The sequence below is a fragment of the Macrotis lagotis genome, chromosome 6 (assembly GCF_037893015.1).
Source record: "Macrotis lagotis isolate mMagLag1 chromosome 6, bilby.v1.9.chrom.fasta, whole genome shotgun sequence".
Lineage (NCBI taxonomy): Eukaryota > Metazoa > Chordata > Mammalia > Peramelemorphia > Peramelidae > Macrotis > Macrotis lagotis.
Window position 1 is genome coordinate 90,868,529 of NC_133663.1, and position 21,932 is coordinate 90,890,460.

The following is a 21,932-nucleotide window of genomic DNA, read 5'->3' on the forward strand; positions in this document are numbered from 1 at the left end:
TTGACCGTTTGTTCCTGTGTTATATTTTTGCCCTGTGTGTGTATCTCTCTCTGCTTCAAATGTGCTTCTTGTAAACAACATATTGAAAGATTCTTGTTTTTAATCCATTCCATTATCCACTTCTGCTTTATGGGGAGAGTTCACCCCCTTCACATTTAAAGTTAAGATTACTATACTCTGTATTTCCCTCCATGCCATCTTTCCCCATTTGTACTTTTCCCATAGTTTTATCTTTTTTAGGGTTTCTTTTTGGTAAGGCAATGGGGTTAAGTGACTTGCCCAAGGTCACACAGCTAGGCAATTATTAGGTGTCTGAGGGTGGATTTAAACTCAGGTCCTCCTGACTCCAGGGCTGGTGCTCTATTCACTGTGCCACCTAGCTGCCCCACTATAATACAGTTTTAGATCTGTTACAGCTAGACCATCTTCCTTTACAATATTTTTCATCAGTTTCTTTGATATTCTTGACCATTTGTTATATTTTTGCCCTGTGTGTGTATCTCTCTCTGCTTCAAATGTGCTTCTTGTAAACAACATATTGAAAGATTCTTGTTTTTAATCCATTCCATTATCCGCTTCTGCTTTATGGGGAGAGTTCACTCCCTTCACATTTAAAGTTAAGATTACTATACTCTGTATTTCCCTCCATGCCATCTTTCCCTATTTGTACTTTTCCCTTTCCTTTCCTCTTATTCCTCCTCACCAATGTTTTGCTCCCTTTACCCTTTAACTTTTCTTTAAAATTTTACCTTTCAATTTACTTTCACTTTTACCTTTGCCTTCCTTTTTATCAGTCCCTTCTTCCCTTTTATCCATTTCCCCATTTTTTTCCATTCCCTGTAGGGTAGGATAGATTTTTTAAACCCAATTGGGAATGAATGTTATTCCCTATCAGAGCCAAATCTATTGAATAGGCATTACTAAATGTTCTTTCCCTCGATTATAATAGATCCCTCTACTCTAGTAGGTCTACTATAAAAGGTTAATACCTAACCTTTTCCTAGTACAGTCCTTCTTCTTTTCTATTTTAACTTTGTCTTGTCCTTACATCCCCTTTGTCAAAATATATTCCTTTTATCTGACCTGATAGAAATACTATTCTCAAAGGTTGATTGATAAGCAACATTGCCTCATAGTCATTAAATACCTTCCCCTCTTCTGTCTCATTAGAAATACACTTCTCAAGAGTCAAGAATCACATCAAATTATAATGACTTTATAACCTTACTGTCTTTTCAAGTACCCTACACGGATACACACTCCTCATGAGCCAAAACATCATGCAAAGTCAAATCATTTCATGAACTATTTATGCCTCCCCCCCAAGACTACTCTCTCCAATTGTAGCTTCAGTGTCAAGCAAAGTAAAATCCTTTCATGATGTTTTCATGTCCAGTCCATCTAACTATACTCCCTTCCTCTTCTCTATAGTATTCCAACTGTAGCCCTAAAGCCCTCCCCATTCCAAAATATGGATTAAGACAAAATCACTTCCTAAATCTCTTTATGTTCTAAATACATGCCCAACCTCTGCTCTTATTGTACTACAAAGCTCTAGGTTTAAGCAAAGTCACTTCTGATTTAATTATGTAAAAAAGCCTCTAAATACTGGGACAACTTGAAGTTTTTTTTAAAATAACTTTAGACCTGATTGCAAAGCTTGGGGGACACTGTTACAGGACCGCCCAATATCAGGTGCCCTCATCAGAGAGCTGCTGAGTTGTATGAGTAAGGAAATGTGAGATATATAAATTTAGAATAAATATCCCAGTTGTTCACCTGGACAATCTGTGCCCAACCTGTGGTAGAGCATTCTGAGCTCTTATTGGTCTGATCACAAATAGTCAGACACACTGTAATTTGTCTCAAACATAATATCATTTTGGTCTTCTTCAATAACAAAGAACAAAAAACCAACCATACCCATATCCTCTAAGTACAATCTCTTTAACCATATTCAACCCCTTAACTATACTAAGAAAAATATAATTCTCAAAAGTTACAAGTGTTATTTTTCCTTGTAGGATTGTATACAATTTAATGTTCTTTACTTACACTTGCTTTTTTTCTCCCCTTTCCAATTACCTTTTTATGCTTCTCCTGAGTCTTGCTTTTGAAGATTGAATTCTCTGTTCAGTTCTGGTCTTTTTATCAGGAAATTTTGGAAGTCTTCTACTTCATTGAAAACCCATCTTTTCCCCTGACAGAATATGCTGAATTTTTCAGGGTAGTAAATTCTTGGTTGTTCCCAGCCCTCCAATCCTTTAATGTTGAAGCTGATTAAGTCCTGTGTAATTCTGATTGTGTTTTCTTTGTATTTAAATTGCTTATTTGTGGCTGCTTCCAGTATTTTCTCTTTTATTTGAGAATTCTGGAATTTGGCTATGATAATCCTTGGAGTTTTTATCTTGGGGTCTAATTCTGGAAGTGTTCTGTGCATTTTCAAGGACTATTTTGTTTTTGTGATCTAATATATTGAGAAAGTTTCCCTGATAATTTCCTGAAAGCTATTATCTAGGCTCTCTTTTTTTTGATTTAGGCTTTCTGGAAGACCAGTAACTCATAAATTATCTCTTCTGGATTTAATTTCCAAGTCATTTATTTTTCTTTCTTTATTTTTTTTTTAGGTTTTTGCAAGGCAAATGGGGTTAAGTGGCTTGCCCAAGGCACAGCTAGGTAATTATTAAGTGTCTCAGACCGGATTTGAACCCAGGTACTACTGACTCCAAGGCCGGTGCTTTATCCACTACGCCACCTAGCTGCCCCCCATTTATTTTTCTTAAAGGATACTTTTGTTTTCTTTAAATTTTTCTGTTTTTTAATTTTGTTTGATGGAATCTTGATGTCTCATAGATTCATTAGCTTCCAATTCTAATTTTTAGGGTTTTATTTTCTTCGGTTAATTCGTATGTTTTCTTTTACAATTGGTTAATTTTATATTTTGCTAGCTTGCATTCCCTTTCCAGTTGGTCATTTTGAGTTTTAGAAGAGTTTTCATTCTTTTTCCAGTAAGTCAATTTTTTTGGCTTATTTACTTTATATTAGTACAATAATCTTGTTGTGAGAGTAAAGATAACCCCCCCCCAAAAAAAAAGATGAGAAGCCTCAAGAATAGTAAGAGAGAAAAAATGTACTTCAGTCTTTGTTCAGATTCCAGTGGCTGTCTCTGGTCTGAGTTGCCTTCTTTATCATAAGTCCACCAAAGAAGTTACTTCAATATTTTTCCCACAGAAATCTGGGACACTCATACATTGTTGGTGGAGCTGTGAACTCATCCAACCTTTCTGGAGAGCAGTCTGGAACTATGCCCAAAGAGCAACAAAAGTGTGTTGCTACCCTTTGATTCAGCAACATCACTACTGGGTCTATACCCTGAAGAGATGATGAAAAAGACTAAAAAATCACTTGTACAAAAAAAAATATTCATAGCAGCCCTGTTTGTGGTGGCAAAAAATTGGAAATCAAGTAAATTGGGGAATGGTTTAACAAACTGTGGTATATTTATATTATAGCATGGAACACTATTATTCTATTAGAAACCAGGAGGGATGAGAATTCAGGGAAGCCTGGAAGGATTTGCATGAACTGATGCTGAGCAAGATGAGCAGCACCAGAAAAACATTGTACACCCTAACATCAACATGGGGGTGATAATTAACCTTGATGGACTTGCTCATTCCATCAATGCAACAATCAGAGACAATTTGGGGCTGTCTGCAATGGAGAATACCATCTGTATCCAGAGAAAGAACTGTGGAGTTTGAACAAAGACCAAGGATTGTTACCTTTAATTTAGGAAAAAAAAACTGATATCTTATTGTCTGATCTTGTTATCTTATGCTTTTTGTTTCTTCCTTAAGGATATGATTTCTCTCTCATCACATTCAATTTGGATCAACGTATACCATGGAAACAGTGTAAAGAGTGGCAAATGGCCTTCTGTGGGGGGGGGAAGTAAGATTAGGGGGGAAATTGTAAAACTCAAAATAAATAAAATATTTAAAAATATATATTTTCCTACAGTTGCTATTACTACCTGTATTTCCCTCCACTCTATTCCTTCCCACTCTCATTTATTCTATTCTCTCTCTCCTTTCACCCTGTCCCTGTTCAAAAGTATGTTGTATCTGAGTACTCTCTTCCATGATCTTCCCTCTCTTCTATCACCTATTCCCCTATCACCCCTTTCCCTTTCCCCATTCTCCCTTATCCCATCTCTTTCTTTTCATTTTTCTCTAGGGTAAGATAGATTTCTATATCCAACTACGTGTGTATGTTAATTTCCTCTCTGAGCCATTTCTGATGAGAATGAAGACTCACTTATTCCCCCTCACCTTACCCCATTCCACTCTATTGAAAAAGCTTTTTCTTGACTCTTAAGTGAAATATCTTAGCCCCTTCTTCCTCTCCTTTCTCTTCCTCCCAGTACTTTCCTTTGTCACCCATTGACTCCATCTTTTTTACTACATTATACAATTATATTCAGCTCCTTCCTGTGCCTTGTCTATATTTGCTCCTTCTAACAGCTCTCATAAATGAGAAAGTTCATATGAGCTATCAATATCTTCTTCTCATGCAAGAATGCAAATAGTTCAGCATCATTAAGTTCATCATAATTAGTCCTTCTCATCTGCCGTCTCTATGGTTCACCTGAATCCTGTACTTAGAGATCAAACTTTCTGTTCAGCTCTGGTAGTTTCAATAGGAAATTTTGAAAGTTCCCTGTTTCATTGAAAGTCCATCTTTGCCCCTGAAAGAGGATGTTCAGTTTTGCTGGATAGTTCATTCTCAGTTGTAAACCAAGATCTTTTGCCTTCCAGAATATCATATTCCAAGCCCTACAAGCCCTTAATGTAGATGCTGCCAGATCCTGTGTAATCCTGACTGTAGAGCCATGGTAGCTGAATTGTTTGTTTCTAACAGCTTTTAGTATTTTTTCTTTGACTTGGAAGTTATGGAATTTGGCTATAATATTCCTGGAAGTTTTTCTTTTGGGATCTCTTTCAGGAAGTGATCAATGAATTCCCTCAATTCCTATTTTACCCTCTGCTTCTAGGATCTCAGGGCAATTTTGCTGTATTATTTCTTGAAAAATGAAGTTTAGGCTCTTTTCCTGGTCACAACTTTCAGGTAGCCCAATCATTTTTAAATTACCTCTCTTGGATCTGATTTTGAGGTCAGTTGTTTTTCCAATGAGAAATTTCACATTTTCTTCTAAATTTCGGGGTTTGGGGGAAGTTTTCTTCCTGATTTCTCACAAAATCATCACCTTCCTTTAGTTCTATTCTGCATTTGAATGCAGATTTTTTTTCAAAGAGTTTTTTTAATCTCCTTTTCCAGCTGGCCAATTCTTCTTTTTTAAGGCACTCATCTCTTCATTTGCCTTTTGTGTTATTTTTTCCATTTGGTCTAAACTGGTTTTTAACATCTTATTTTCTTCAATAATTTTTGGTATTTCTTTCACCAAGCTGCTGACTTGATTTTCATGATTTATCTTTATCGTTCTCATTTCTCCTTCCAATTTTTCCTCTACCTCACTTAATTGCTTTTCGAAGTCTTTTTTGAGCTCAACCATAGCCCATTTTCTATTTCTCTTGAAGGTTTTGGAAGCTTCGACTTTGTCATCTTCTGAATCTTCCATGGAACCAAAGTAATTTTCTATGGTCAGATTCTTCTTTTATTTGCTCATTTCCTCAGTCTATGACTGATTTACCACACTTCCAAGGCTTTGGAGGGGTTTTGGTATAACCCACAGGGACCTTAATTCCTCCAAGGTCTTTTGAGAAGCTCCAGCTGCTCTCTTGCCTGTGCTTTGTTGTGTGGATGACCACAGGTCCTCTTCTCTGCCCTGGAGCTGTAAGGGGGAGCCCTGCTCAGCTATGGTGGTATGGGGGCCCAGACTGTAACCTGCATCTGAGTGTGGGAAAACAGCAGAGTCCTGCCCCAGGGAGAGCAGAGAAACCTCTGCAGTCTCCCCTGACCCCCTTACCATCTGTGGGCTGCACTCTGGAGGTACAGGCTGGCTTCCCCAATTCTCACTGCAAGTTCTCACCACAAGGCTGCTCTGAAGTTGGCACTCACTCCACACTCTGGTGTGGCACAGTTCTCTCATCACCCCTTCAGGCTGTTCCCAGTGATCCTTGGACCAGGAAGTCTGGAAACCTCCCCCTCTGCCATGAACCCAGGTGTCCCCAGGGATCTAGACACCCAGTCTAGCTGTGCTTCACTGCAGCCATACTTGCAACAGCTTTTTCCAACCCCTGGTCCCAGTGAAACAGATCTTTCCTGTGGAACTTCTAAGTTGTCTTGGACTAGGAAATTGTATCATTAAGTCTTTTTGTGGGTTCTGTCTCTCTAAATTTTGGCTAGTCATAATTTGATGGCTTTTGGAGTTTTGGGAGGAATGAGTTTCTGGGAATTCCTGCCTTCATGCTGTCATCTTGGTTCCACCACCCCAATTTTATTTTTTGAAGACATATATTCTTTTTCCAGTTGGTTATTTTTGCTTTTAAGGAAATTGGATTTCTTTGTTCAATTTTTCATAATTTTCCCGCATGATGCTCATTTCTTTTCTTTTTTTTAAAGTTTTTGCAAGGCAAACGGGGTTAAGTGGCTTGCCCAAGGCCACACAGCTATGTAATTATTAAATGTCTGAGACCAGATTTGAACCCAGGTACTCCTGACTCCAGGGCCGTTGCTTTATTCACTGCACCACCTAGCCACCCTTACTCATTTCTTTTTTCCATTGTTCCTCTTCCTCTCATCTTTGGTTTTTAAATTCTTTTTAAGCTCTTTTATGAAGTTTGAATGCAATTCATGAACTCCTTTGAAACTTTCCATGTAGGTAATTTGTCACTGCTTTCTTCTTCTGAGATGGCATTTTTTATCATCTCTATCTGCACAGTAGCTTTCTATGATTAACATTCTCTTTATTTTTTTGCTTATTTTGATTGTTGAATTCTGCTCTTGGAGTATAGAGAGTGTATAGTCCTGAGTTTTTGTGCAGGGCTAGGATCTGATCCCTGGCTTATTGCTATACAAGATGTTGCCTGTGCAGTCCAGGTATTTGCCTATGCAGAGGTTTGCTTCCTCCTTCATGTCCAGGTTCTGCCTATGCAGTAGTTTGCTCTCACCCAGTCCTGTCTTTTGCCCCAGTGTTCCCAGGGTTCAGACTTTGTCTAGGGTTTGGACCCTCCTGCTGACTTGCTATCAAGATGTTGGGACCTATGGTTCTATCTAGCTGTCAAGACCTGGGTTGCACTGTGGCTAGAAGTCTACTGTTGACTTTCTCACTCTCCTGCCTAGCTGGGTTTTACTCCCCCTGGCCCCAAAGAGACAGATCTTCACTAAAAATCTTCCACAATGTCTATACTTAAAAATTTGTTTTGTTTCCCTTTTATTGGTGGAATTTGTAGCTTTAATATCTGTGTAGAGGCTTCATTTAACATTGTATAAGGAAAAACACTGGGAGCCTGCTAGCTTCACTCTGTTATCTTGGCTTCTGGCCCAAATCCATCCAGGTTGTACACAACACTTCACAAATCCACCAACAGTACATTAGTGTACCCATGTACTCATTTTCCCTCATCCCCTCCAACATTTGTTATTATTGATAGGTGTGAAGTGCTACCTCAGCATTGTTTTAATTTGCATTTCCCTAATCCATAGTAAGTTAGAGTATTTTTCATATACCTATGTTTTTCTTCTTCTGAAAACTACCCATTTATATATATATTTTTTTAGGTTTTGTTTTTTTTTTTTTTGCAAGGCAAATGGGGTTAAGTGGCTTGCCCAAGGCCACACAGCTAGGTAATTATTAAGTGTCTGAGACCGGATTTGAACCCAGGTAGTACTGACTCCAGGGCCGGTGCTTTATCCACTGCGCCACCTAGCCGCCCCTACCTATTTATATTTTTAACCATTCATCAATTGAGAAATGACTTTATTTTTATAAAATTTGACTCAATACCCTATATACATTTTTTATATTACTTCATTTAGGCCTATTTTTGTTTTTGCTTTGTCTGAGATCATGATTGCTAAATTTACTTTTTTATAGCAGTTGAAGCACATTAAATTCTTTTCCAGCTTATGTATGTCTGTTTCAAGTGTGTTTCTTGTAGACAACATATTGCTTGATTCTGGTTTCTAATCCATTATGCTATGCTCTATTTTATGAGTGAGCTCAACCCATTCATATTCACAGTTATGATTACTGTATATTTCCCTCCATCTCATTTCCTTCTCTCTCTCTCTCTCTCTCTCTCTCTCTCTCCCTCCTTCCTCCTTCTTCCAAGTCTATTTTGCTTCTAACCACTACATTCTTCAGTCCATCCCCCTCCTCTTTATCACCCCTTCTCCATTTTTCTCTTATCCTCTTTCACTCCTATTTCCCTGTTGGATAAATTATATTTTTCCCAGTGCATCCCTTTGACTAACTCCTTCATTTTTCTTTGGAGGAGGAGGAGGAAGAGGGATCATTTTAACATAATCAGCTAATAGCCAAGCCTTCTATCTATGGACTTTTACCTGGTCTAATAATACAAAGTTCTTAGGAATTACATATATCATCTTCTTGTGTAAGAATGTAAACAATTTAACATTGTTGAGTGCCTTCTGATTACTTTTTCATGATTATCTTTTTTTACCTCTCTTGAGTCTCGTGTTTGAATGTCAAGTTTTCTATTTTCAAAAGGAATGCTTTTAAAGTATTATTTTCTTCAATTGTTTCTGCCTTTTATACCACACAGTCAATTCTCTCTTTATAATTTTCTTGTTTCTTTCCCCATCCTCTACCACTCTTTTTTTTTCTTTTATTAAAATTTAAGGCAATGGGGGTAAGTGACTTGCCCAAGGTCACACAGCTAGGCAATTATTGTCTGAGGTCAAATTTGAACTCAGGTCCTCCTGACTCCAGGGCCGGTGCTCTATCCACTATGCCACCTAGCTGCCCCATCCTCTGCCACTCTTATTGCTTCCTTTGACTCTTTCAGGAATTCTTATTGGGTTTGGGTCCAGTTAATTGGGTCTGATTTTTTCTTAAGGTTTTTTGTAGGGAAAAGTATGAATTTATGTCTTGGTCTTCCCTGCCATCAGTCACTTTTTATGGTCAAATCCTTTTTGTTGTTATTGTTCATTTTTTAGCTTTTTTAAACTTTGAACTTTATTTTAAAGTTGGCTTTATTTAACACAAGGCACTACCTCAAGTTCAAACTGTTTCATGCTCCTGTTTTGAGGGTCTGCACATTTTTGGTGCTTCCAAGGTGCTGTTGCCCTAGGAGAAGTGTAGTCACTGCTCTCCTGGTATGCATTCTGATCTACCCAGGAAGGACCCGTGGTCCCTTGCAGCCAAGTGCCAGTGTTCCTCTTTATTTTAGTATTGTCACCAGGGCCCCTGCTTCCTTATGATGAATCACCAGTGTTCCTCTTTTCCTTGTAACTGTGACCCAGAACTGCATACAAATAGTAGAGTTGCCAATCAATGTCAGTTATGCCCAATGGCAGTAAAGGGTTCCCTGTAATCTCTTTCTGGCCAGTTGTCTGACCTTAATATCTCTGATCTGAGAGCTCCTAAAGGGGCTGCTGCTGTGGCCCCTGTTGCCACCATTGCAGTGTGTGGGCTCCAGATAGGCCTCTTTCTCCTGCCAACCTCAAGTTTTCCTAAGCTAGAAAAATATCTCATTCTGACATTCTGTTGTCTCTACTTCTCAAAAAATTTTATTTGAGATGTTATTTCAAAGTTATTTGGAGAGGAATATTGGAAGAGTTCACAGGGTGGCTGCCTCTAATCTGCCATATTGGCTCCACCCTGCACAGAAACTTTCTAAAGTATTTTTGTTCAGCATTACCCAGAACTTACTGTCATTTGTAACTAAAAGAATTTCACTGTGCACTCACTGTGGTAGATTCCTTATCAAAATTCCAGAAAAACCTACTGCAGACTGTTTAATAAGGAATCCCATGGTTTACACAGCACCACCAAAGAAATGTTCACATTACAGATCTCTATTCTATATTATCTGAAATTAGAGTTAGATCATAGTATTACAACTTTAGAGACAGAAGGGCCTTAGAGACGACTGAATCCTACACCTTCCATTTTACAGTCAAGGAAATTGAGACAGATGGAGGTTAAGTGATTTGCCCAGAGTCACACAACTAGTAAGGAATGAATTGAATTCCCTTTTCTTGACTCCAAAACTATTCCTCTATCCATTATTCCACCAGGCTATTTGGACTTAATATTGAGGCAAACATTTAAAGGTTGAATCTTGAATACATTCAAAATTCTAAAATCTACAATATAGATTTCTTTTATATTTGATGAGATCTAACTACCCTTCCCAATTTCACCTTTATTGCCATTCTCCTTCCCAAGACATATCAGATTCAGAGATGGTAGCATCCAAATGTAGTAGTAGCATTATTATATCACCAGTATAATAATAGAGTATTCTAGAAATGCCATCTTATCACTTCCATTTTATATCTATATCTTGTCTTTTTGGTTTCACTGACAAATGTTCTCAGGATGATATGGCTTAGCTGACTCAGTTAAACACTCTGAAATCCTATTTTTTTTCTTTTGAGAACTTAATCAACATGCATTTATAACCCATGCCTTATCCTGGCCTTCAAATCTCACCAGTTCAGGCACATTTCTGTGTCTTGGAAATTTCAATTTCTAAGTTCTTCAGTTCACTCAGTTTCTTCCATTCCTGCAACAAACATTGACTAAGCATTTACTCCATGTAGCACATTGGGCCACAGATTGATGGAAAGAGACAGGAGCAAAATAAAGGTTAGATGAAACAAAGATACTTGACTTCCAATGTTCCCTCAGTTCTCCAAGTACACTGGACCCGTGGCTGAATCTCACTTCTTGAGAAGTGAGTTTTGATCCTATTTCTACTCCAGTGACTTTCACCTCTGACCTTTCAGACTCATGATATATTATGGTCTTATAAATAATAATTCTGGTCTTTACTCATATAGGAATTTTCCAATTGTAGCATTCATTATTTTCTGTAAATCTGGAAGTTTTCATCTACCTCTACAGTCTTCATATAGACCAGCCCAGAATTGGTTCCAACCTCTGGTTAGGCTAAGGGTCTACATGAATCAATCAATCAATCATAGAAATCTTCCTAATTTACTCACAGCTTTAATTATTACATCTATGTGGATGACTCCTAACCCTTCATTAATCTTCCCAGAAATCTAGTCTCTAATTTCCAACTGAATATCTGGGTGTTTCTCTGGACGTTCTCCATTTTACCAAACTATTCCTAAAATATAGGACCCAGAACTGAGCACAATGCTCTAAATGCATCTGATCAGAACAGAGGGTATTAGACTATTTCTCCCCAAAGAGCCTAAAATTACATTAAATTTCTTGGCTGTCATAAAACACTCCTGACTTACATTGAGTTTGCAGTCACTTAAAATGGAGACTTCAACATTTTTTAAAATAGGATTTTAAAAAAATCTCTTGTTGAATAATATTAGCTATCAACTTTGTATCATCTACAAACTTGAAAGAATGGCTTCTCTTCCTATATCTAAGATATTTACAAAATTGTTCAAACTGTATAGATCTTTGAGGCGCTTTGCTAAAGATCTTACAAGTTTTCACTGAATTCATAATATTGATTCTTTAGGTCCAGCCATCAACCAAATTTGAATTCAGCAAATGATAGGAAGACTTCAGTCCCATCTCAGCATTTTGTGTATTATAATATCATCATTTCAAATGTTTTATGAAAATCTATATAAACTGTGATAGCAAAGAGCTGAAAGCAAAATAGGTGCCCATCAACTGAGAAAGGGCTAAACAAAATGTGGTACATGAATGTAATGGAATATTTAGAGAAATACAAGAGCTTTTATAAATTGATTCAGAATGACATAGATAGATGCAGGAATACAAAAACTATGACAATATAATTAAAAATAACAAAAAAAAATCAAACTGAGCTTAAGCATTTTTCATTTTTCTTAAAAGACCTTACCCTGACTGATTATGCATCCTTATTATCTGCTTCCATCTTTTGTCTGTCTTTTTATTCTTTAAATTTTTAATTATATTTTATTATATTTAAGCTATTTGAGGAACTCCATGTGCATTCATACCAGTCTCAATAATTCCCTTTTTCCCTTCACATTAATTTTTTTTCTCATGTCTTCGGCACCATATTCTTGAGAATTACTCATCTCTCTTGGATTAATTTCCTTTGTTAAATTTGTTAAATTTCAAATATAAAATCTTTCTTCTAAACTCTTTGAAATTTGCTCTCCCAATTATTTACAATTCTGTTTTTGACAGAGATAGAGAAAAAGAGAGCCCCAACAGATGTTCTAATAATTGAAATCCCCCTCCCTCCAATCTATGCTAGGCTTGTGTTCTATTTCCCAAACTCTTCAACTATTTCCTCTTCCTGCCCAGGTGCAATCTACTCTGTAGACAATATTGTTTCTGCCTTATTTCAATAGCAAATATTTCCAATTTATAACTGGTTAAGATGGATTAGGAAGGAGAGAAGAGTGATGGAAAGGAAGATATCTCAAAAGAAGTTGTCATTAGCCTGGAGGGAAGGAGAAAGATGTATGATCATATATTTGTGTACTGGGGGCAGTGAATGTAAGCAACAAAGAGAAGCAAAGCTTTCCCATGCTTTTCCTTGAGATGAGGAGGTCTTGGTTGGTGCTTTTCTATTTTCTAAATCAGTGTGGAGATTAGGGGGAAAAATCTTCCTTGAAATCAGGAGAGACCTGGGGTTCAAATCCCACCTGCGACACTACCTTTGAGACTATGTCTGTTGTGCAAATTAAATGAAAGTATTTAAATAATAAAGAAATTTTTATTATTTCTGCTGGAAATTCCTAAAGGCTGTGGGGAGGAGAGAAATATGTGGTACCACTCTGTATTGAAGTGGAAAGGGGGAGGTGGGGAAGCAGAACAAAAAGGAAAGGGAGAAAAATAAACAGAGAGGGATTGAAAGAAAGGCAAATAGGGGCAGCTAGGTGGCACAATGGATAGAGCACCGGCCTTGGAGTCGGGAGGACCTAAGTTCAAATCTAACCACAAACACTTTATAATTGCCTAGCTGGACAAGTCACTTAGCCCCATTGCCTTAAAAAAAAATTTTTTTTAATTAAAAAAAGAACCAGTTCAGTGAATTCTGGATTTATGAGAGAGAGAGAGAGAGAGAGAGAGAGAGAGAGAGAGAGAGAAGGTAGCTATCTCCCACCCAGTGAAGGAGTCTTCTAAATAACTTTAATGGGAAGATTGCATTCCTATAAAACAGTTCATTCTGGTTTTGGATGGTTCCATTAGTATAAAATCCTTTCTTATATTGAGCCAAAACTACCTTCATATAACTTCAATATAATAATTCTAGTCCTGTCCTCTGGAGCCTTTTTCCAGATAATAAGTCTTCAGATATTTGAAGATAACTATTGTGTCCTCTGTCTTAAGCTAATGGTTCTCAGCAATTATTTCAGTGATCATGTGATAACCTGGTAGTCCTGTTGACTATTCATCAGGGAGATTCCGTAACTGAACATATTAATCCACACATTATTTGACTGGAATAGAATACAGTAGTACAATACATTTTATTTCTGTTAATATGAATTAAAACTTATTTTATTTTAGTTATCACATAGAGTTGAATACAGATTTAAAATTAGAATAAAACTTTAGCGGCTTATCTAGTCCAATCCTCTGAAGAAACTGAGGCCCAGAAAAATTAAATGACTTGGGGCAGCTAGGTGGCACAGTGGATAGAGCACCGGCCCTGGAGTCAGGAGTACCTGAGTTCAAATCCAGTCTCAGACACTTAATAACTACCTAGCTATGTGGCCTTGGGCAAGCCACTTAACCCCATCACCTTGCAAAGAAAAAAGAAAAGTAAATTAAAGAGTGAGACCCAAGAGGTTAGAGATAGGCAACAATGACTGTTCACATTTTCAGGGTACTTCTCATTTCATTAATTGTTCACCCTATTAACTACATTTACAGTTCTTCAATTTATTTTTAACAAGAGCAGCCCTCCAATATGAAAACTATTCTCAGAGTTGGACCTTCCAGAGGTTCAGGTGAAATTAATCTGAGTGCTCAATAATTCATAGAGATGAGTTTTTCTGACTTCAGGCATGACACTCTTATTCACTGCACGATCTGTGACCAAACAGAAAAAAGTCTTATATGTAACAAATCTTAAGATATATGATGACTAAATCCATATCTCTCCCCCAATCTTCTCCTCTCTTGGTTAAATATATTCAATTCTTTTAATTGCTTTTCATGTGGTTTCTAATTCTCTTCCATTCTGATTGCCCTTCATAGCAGAGTATTGAGGCAATATCATACAATGGGAGCAGGGAATTTAATTTGGAATCAGCAGACAAGTGTTCCAATCCCAGCTTTACCACCTATATGTCTCCTGGTAAATCACAACCTCTCTAGATCTCATGTCTTCTCTAAAGGGGGTGTCACTGCCAGTCATCTTGACTTTTGTATTGCCACTGAACTCTGATGACTGGAGGAGTGAGGCTGATGACTTTGTACAGCTCTACGTCTCTTAAATCCAGTTCACTTGCAAGTCAAGACATCACCCTTGTGATGTCACTGGTCCTCTTCATGGAAGAAAGATGAGAGGCAACTAGGTGACATAATGGATAGAGCATCTGCCCTGGAGACAGGAGGACCTGAGTTCAAATGTGGTATCAGATACTTTACACTTACTAGCTATGTGACCTTGGGCAAGTCATTTAATCCTGAGTGCATCATACACACACACACACACACACACACACACACACACACACACACACAAAATGAAGGATGAACAATGTCCTATGTTATTTATTTTGTGTGACTTTCCTTAAAAATAAGATTATTTCTTAGCACATTAAATGTTTTTTGGCATCTTGCGGACTTGTTTTTGTTTCAATTCAACCATCAGTTATCTATGTTGAGGGACTGGTCTCCTGAATCTCTAACACTGACCCAAAAGACAGAAGGGTTCTGAGACTGCTATTGAGAATATAGCTCTTCTGAGCTTGCCACACAAATTTATCACAGCTAAATTCTTCTGGTGATCTCTATATCTGAGATCCTTGGGCAACTCTGTGGCAGAGTGCACCCCTGGAGAATCCTCATAGCACTAAGATAGTCAGACAGCCTATCCTACAGATGACATTGTGATAGAGTAGGAGATCTAGGTTCCAAACAGCCTCAACAGAAGCCCACTCTGCTTCTCCCTGCTTGCTGCAGATAGGCACAGCCTAAAAGAATTTCCAGTGCCCTCCCCTACGGCTGCTGGCTGCAGCTGCTGCCTTCCTCATTGCCCAGTGTGGCTGGGTGACATGCTGAGCTCCTGCAATAGCAGAAGCAAGCAATGCAAGCCCAGAGAGTACCACAAAATCCTACTGTAGTATCAGAACTTCTAATAAAAAAAAAAAGCATGAGGGATTCATTGGCATTTCAAGGCCCAGCTTGACCTACTTTCTTCTGCAGGTGACAGTGAAATGAGAAAAATTTCAAAGGGACAAAGGAGAGAGGGGGAGAGAGAGAGAGAGAGAGAGAGAGAGAGAGAGAGAGAGAGAGAGAGAGAGAGAGAATACCTTCCTTTCATTTATCTAAGGATACTAATGTATAGAAAGCTAATCTCTAGGGTTGTGAAACTTTCCTTTATTTTCACAATGTCTAGGCTATTATATGCTATAAAACATTAACACAAATTTAATTAGCATTTTTCAAAACCCATGTTTGTTTCTTTTAGGTTTAAAACCAATTTTGAAAGATATAAGGATATTTATAAAGTGATTCTGATGAATAAAAGTGAGTAATTCTATTTTTCTAAGTAAATAGAGCTTGACACATCCAAGGCATGTAAGGAATTTTGTGGGACCGGCAATTGTTAACAAAACTCTTTAGCTTTGGCTGTCAAGGATACCAGCAAATAAACATAAGTAGCTGCACTTTACTAGAGAGACACTAACCACACAGGATCAGCAAAGAATTGATCAAATGGAGCTGCAAGCAGATCCATACCAGGAGAAAGCAGCCAGTTCCTGGGAATCATGTCAGCAGGGTGAAGGTGCAGGTAGGTGATAAAAACTATGTCAGTAGGCCTTAGAATGCAGGCAAATTATCTGAGATGACTAGTCTTTAGGAAAATCTCTTTAGCAGTTGTGTGAAGCTTGGATTGGAGACTTGAAGGAGGGAGAACAATTAGGAGACTATCACAACAGTCTGAGCAAAAGGTAGAGAGGGACCAAAGTAAAGTGGTGGTTCTGTGCATAGAGAGAAAAGGAGGGGTGGCTAGGTGGCGTAGTGGATAAAGCACCAGCCCTGAAGTCAGTAGTACCTGGGTTCAAATCTGGTCTCAGACACTTAATAATTACCTAGCTGTGTGGCCTTGGGCAAGCCACTTAGGCCCATTTGCCTTGCAAAAACCTAAAAAAAAAAATTGAGAGAAAAGGAGACCAATGTTGGACAGAATGTGCAAGTAGAAATGAAAGTAAGACTTCACAAGAAACTGGATCTGTGCAGTGAGAGAGAGTGAATAGTCAAGGATGCCTCCAAGGTTACAAAGCTATCTGCCAGAAAAGATGGTGGCATCCTCATCAGAAAGAGAGAAATTTGGAAGAGGGGAGAAATTTAGGAGAAAGTATAATGAATTCTATTTTAGATCTGTTGGGTTTGAGCTATCTATAGGACATCCAGTTCAAAATGATCATCAGTTGATGAAATGGAACTGGACCTCAAGAGAGACACTAAAATGAGATAGAGAAATCCAAGAATCATTTGTGTAAACAAAATAATTGAACCCATGGGGAACCTGATGAAGACACCAAGAGAGTATGTAGGTAAAGAAGACATGGCCCAGGACAGAGTCTTGTGGGGATATCCACAGTTAAATGGCATAATATGGGAGATTAAAAACCAGTACATAAGCAAGTCAGAGTAAAACCAAGTGAGTACAGGACTATGAAAACCTAGAGAAAGGAGGAGAGGGTAGTCACCAGTGTCAAATGTTGAGGAGAGTTTAAGAAGATGAACACCCAGAAAAGGACACCAGATTTGTCTTTAAAGAGCTAAGTGGTACTATGCATAGTAAATGGAGTTCTATTCCTGAGAGAGAAGGAGGGAGGTGAAAAGAAATAAAGAAGGAAAGGAAGGAAGGAGGGAGGGAGGGAGGAAGGCAGAAGAAAAGAGAAAGAAAGAGAGAAAGAAAGAAAGAAAGAAAAAAGAGGGAGAAAGGGAGAGAAACAGAAAGAAAGTTAAAGAAGAAATAAAGAGAGGGGCAGCTAGGTGGCACAGTAGATAGAGCACCGGCCCTGGAGTCAGGAGTACCTGAGTTCAAATCCAGCCTTAGACACTTAATAATTATCTAGCTGTTGGGGCAGCTAGGTGGCGCAGTGGACAGAGCACTGGCCTTGGAGTCAGGAGTACCTGAGTTCAAATTCGACCTCAGACACTTAATAATTACCTAGTTGTGTGGCCTTGGGCAAGCCACTTAACCCCATTGCCTTGCAAAAAAAAAAAATACTGAGAGAAAGAGAATGAAAGAGAAAAAGAAAGAATATACATACTATATATTATATTAATATTAACTATTATTATTAGTTTATGATGAATCTTAAAATAGGAAGCCAAATTACAAGGATCTGAGAAGTGAGTGAAAAGAGAAGAAATGGAGCAATGAAAACAGATAGTTCAAGGTGGCTGTGAAAGGGAGGAGAGAAATGAGTTATACCATGAAGGAATCCAATTCAGAATATCTAAGAGGTAGTTGATGACACAGGTCTGGAGTTCAAAGAAGGTCTGGAATCTGAGAGTCATTTGACTAAGTAAAACTGAGTGAGGGTTTTAAAGGATCATATATATTTGTAAATATTAGGATACAAATCTCTCAGAAGAGGTGGAAAGCTAGAAAGAGGGTATTATTTTGAAAGCAATCTGTAGCAAGAGATGGGCAGGGATGGCATCAAGATTATACGAAGAGGGCACGGCTAGGTGGCATAGCGGATAAAGCACCAGCCCTGGAGTTAGGAGTACCTGAATTCAAATCCGGCCTCAGACACTCAATAATTACCTAGCTGTGTGGCCTTGGGCAAGCCACTTAACCCCATTGCCTTGCAAAAACAAAAACAAAAAAAATTACCTAGCTGTGTGGCCTTGGGAAAGCCACTTAACCCTCTTTGCCTTGCAAACAAAACAAAACAAAACAAAACAAAACAAACCTAAAAAACAAAAAAAGATTATATGAAGAAGACTGAGGAAAGGGCCCATGATTTTTATCAGAGATTTGAGTAAAGGAGGGAAAAAATGATATGATATGATATTAAAGAGACTTGAGATGAGCAAAAGAGAGAACACTCCAAGAATGGTCTATCATTTCTTAATGAAGTAAAAGGTCGTAAGAGGTGGGGAAGAAAATAGTGCATAAGTTTAAAAAGAGTAATTTTGAAACAGCTGCTGTAGGGAGTATAAGAATAAATTAATTAGAGGAGTAAAAAGATTGTCTGGAGATATGTAAATATGTAGATGATAGATTAGATATAGATATAGATATAGATATAGATATAGATTAGATATAGATACACCCAGTTGATATTAGAGAATGTAAATTTGTAGTGAATCTAATCTGCTCAGTTGCATGTCTTCCTCTAGCACTATCTAGCAACAAATAAGTAGACATATAGGACATTAAGGGAAGTAATGCTCTAAAGTTGGAATTTGGCAAGGCATATTCCATTGAAAAAGAACCAATAAAATTTCATAAGGTAAAATATAAAATCCTAAACTTAGATACAAAAAAGGATCAGCTTCACTTATTAAGCTCCAAGCAGCTTAGCCTTGTGGATACAAAAAAAGAATACAATGAGATTCTAAGTTTCTTGAAGTCAGGGACAGTCTTCATTTCTATCTTTGTAGCCTCAACATTTCATTCTTTCATTCATATTCATATCACATCATTCATATTCACAAAGAATAATGTCATCCCCTCACCCTGCCATACTTTCTGCTGAGTTTTTCCCTGTTGAGTTCCATGTAGTCTTCCAAGAAGTCTGAAAGATGTACTTGCCTGAAGTCTGTTTTGAAGTCATCAGAAAAAAAAAGTCTAAGCTGTTACCTTTAATTACTTTTAAAAGTGAAGGAAACAGTGTAGTGAAGTTGGTGTCTTGATCGTGTTTCATGCCATGATCTGCATAGTGATCTGGCTTCTAGCTAGTATTCCACACCAGAGTACCTAAACAAGTGTTAGATTATTTATCAAAAGTAGAAATAACTTTTCATGATTTTTCTGTATCTATGATTTTGTTCCTTAAAAATAAAAAAAAACTATTTTAGTCTGTAAATTAATAAATATTTATAAAGCTCCTACTATGCATCAAGCACTGTATTAAGCACTGAAGATCCAAAGACAAAAAGGCAGAACTTCCTTCATGCTCAGTCTAATGGGGGAAGAGTACATGTATACAGATGTGCTATATGTAGAATAAATTCAAGATAGTCAATGGAAGGAAGAATAAATAATCTCCTGTTAGGAGATTAGAAGATGGTATTTTAATTGGAACTTAAAGGAAGCCAGGAGGCAGAGATGAGGAAGAGAACATCCCAAGTAGAGGATTATCAGTGAAATGAAATGTAATGTCTTATTCAAGGAACCACAAGAATCAAAGAATTCATAGAAAAAGTGTAAGATGAAGGAAGATCAGAAAAAGTGGGAAGGGCAAGGTTTGAATACCAACAAAAGAAGAAATTTCTGACCTTAAATGCTCTTTTCAGTTTGCTTTGTCATGTCCTGATAGGATTTGTGCAACTTATTAAAGTTTAAATATTTAGATTAAAAAATGCCAAAAGATTAAAAAATTGGGGTGGCTAGGTGGTGCAGTGGATAAAGCACCGGCCCTGGAGTCAGGAGTACCTGGGTTCAAATCCAGTCTCAGACACTTAATAATTACCTTGCTGTGTGGCCTTGGGCAAGCCATTTAACCCCATTTGCCTTGCAAAAAAAACCCTAAAAAAACAAAGCAAAAAAAAAAGTTTAAAAAATTGACCCTGGAGTTAATAGGGAGACACTGAAGTTTAATTGAATAATGGGAGGGTGGGTGAGGTGATATGATCAGACCAGTTCTTTAGGAAGACACTTTGGTCATTGAGAGGAGGATGGATTGGAATGGGAAGAGACTTGAGGCAAACAGATCAACTCACTGATTTTGCAGTAGTCCAAGAGTAAGTTAATAAGAGCTTATAACAAGGTGGAAGCATGTGTCAGAGAAGAGAAGCAGATATACATGACATGTTACAAAGGTAAAATTGACACCCGAGGCAACAGATTGGGTGTGGGAAATAGGAGAGAGTAAGGATTCAAGGATAATACCTAAGTTGCCAACCCAGATGACTGGGAGAATAGTGGAAACCCCCAAAGCAATGAGAGGGTGGGAGGCAGGAGATGAGTAAATATTGATGGTAATAAAAGGGGGGGGTGAAAACAGCCCTAGTTCTCAATAAGTTCCCATTTTAATGGGAGAGACAACCTATAAAGAAATAAACACATACAAAGCATGTTCAGAGTAAATGGAAAGTAATCCCAGAGGGAAGGCTCTAAAGAATGAGAGGAAGGGGGGGCTGCCAACAAAGTCTCTCCCAGCCAAGTCTTGAAGGATGCCAGAATTTAGGTAAGAGGACACTCCAGCGGAGAGAAACTTGAGGCAGGGAAACTAACCAACAGACTATCACAATAGTTCAGGAGGAGATGAAGGTCTACACTAGGAGAACAAGCTATGTGGGTGGAAAGAAGGGAACCTATACAAGAGGGAAATGTTCTTAGAAGGCAAGATAACAAGTTCCGTTTTAATCATGTTGAGTTTGAGATTTCTATGAGACATCCAGTTTGAGATTTATAATAGGCAACTGATGATATGAAACTGGAGATTGGGTGGATAAAGAGATCTCTAAGAAATATATTGAGATGATTTAATTTATGAAAGTTGATGAGAATACCAAGCTAGTTCATATAGAAGGAAAAAGAAAAGGCCCGGGACAGATATTTAGGGGACACCCATAGCTAGTGAGCATGATAAAGATTCAGGAGAAGAATGAAAAGAAGTCAGAAAGGTAAAAGAACCAGGAAAGAAGAAATCTAGAGAGAAAGGACTACCAAAGAGAGGTGATTAACAGTGTCAAAGGCTATGAAGAGTCCAAGGAGGAAGAGGATTAAGGAAAAAAGTCACCAGGTTTTACAAGAGAGCAAATTGGGGGCAGAACCAAGATGGTGGCAGGAGAAGAGCCTCTCCTAGGGGCTCTCTCCAAAATATTTCAAAAACCTTAAAATTATCTATCAGGAGTACCTGAGTTCAAATCTGGTCTCAGACACTTAATAATTACCTAGCTGTGTGGCCTTGGGCAAGCCACTTAACCCCATTTGCCTTGCAAAAATCCTAAAAAAAAAAATTATGCCTAACTAAATTTTCGAGAGACAGAAGCCACAGAAAGATTCAGTGAGGCAATTCACCAGCCCAAGGTAATTCGAAAAAAGTGGGAAGGCTCTGTTCCACAGGGTTGGAGGGGTGGCAGCACACAAGAACGAAGGAACTTCAGTCTCCTGGAAACAGCCCCAGGACACTTGCCAGCAGCAGAAGCAGTTTCTGACCTGCACCCCAGGGAGCACCAAGCACAACTTGGAAGATCAGCTTGGAGACCTGTGTCAGAGGAAGCGCAAAGTCCAGGCCAGCATGGCCCTCCGTGGCCCTCAGCACAGCCCAGATTCCAGGAAACAGTAGCAGGCACGTGGAGTCACCCAGCAGGAGCCTCCAGACGGCTGCGTCCTGAGCGCTCAGCTCATGGAGTGGAGGGAGACTGTCCAAGTCTGTCCTCTGGCCCTGGGACAGGACTCTGGAGTTTTGACCACATT

The 21,932-nt window shown here is 38.2% G+C and overlaps 1 protein-coding gene across 3 annotated transcripts in view; it reads left to right on the top strand.

Moving 5' to 3' along the window:
* ERICH6B (glutamate rich 6B) overlaps window positions 1-21,932 on the top strand; it is a 110,503-nt gene that overhangs the window by 72,314 nt on the left and 16,257 nt on the right. For all 3 annotated transcript variants that reach the window (XM_074191695.1, XM_074191696.1, XM_074191697.1), the window contains one exon: window positions 15,789-15,847. In XM_074191695.1, coding sequence (XP_074047796.1) covers window positions 15,789-15,847 — 59 coding nt within the window. The remainder of the gene's footprint in view (window positions 1-15,788; window positions 15,848-21,932) is intronic.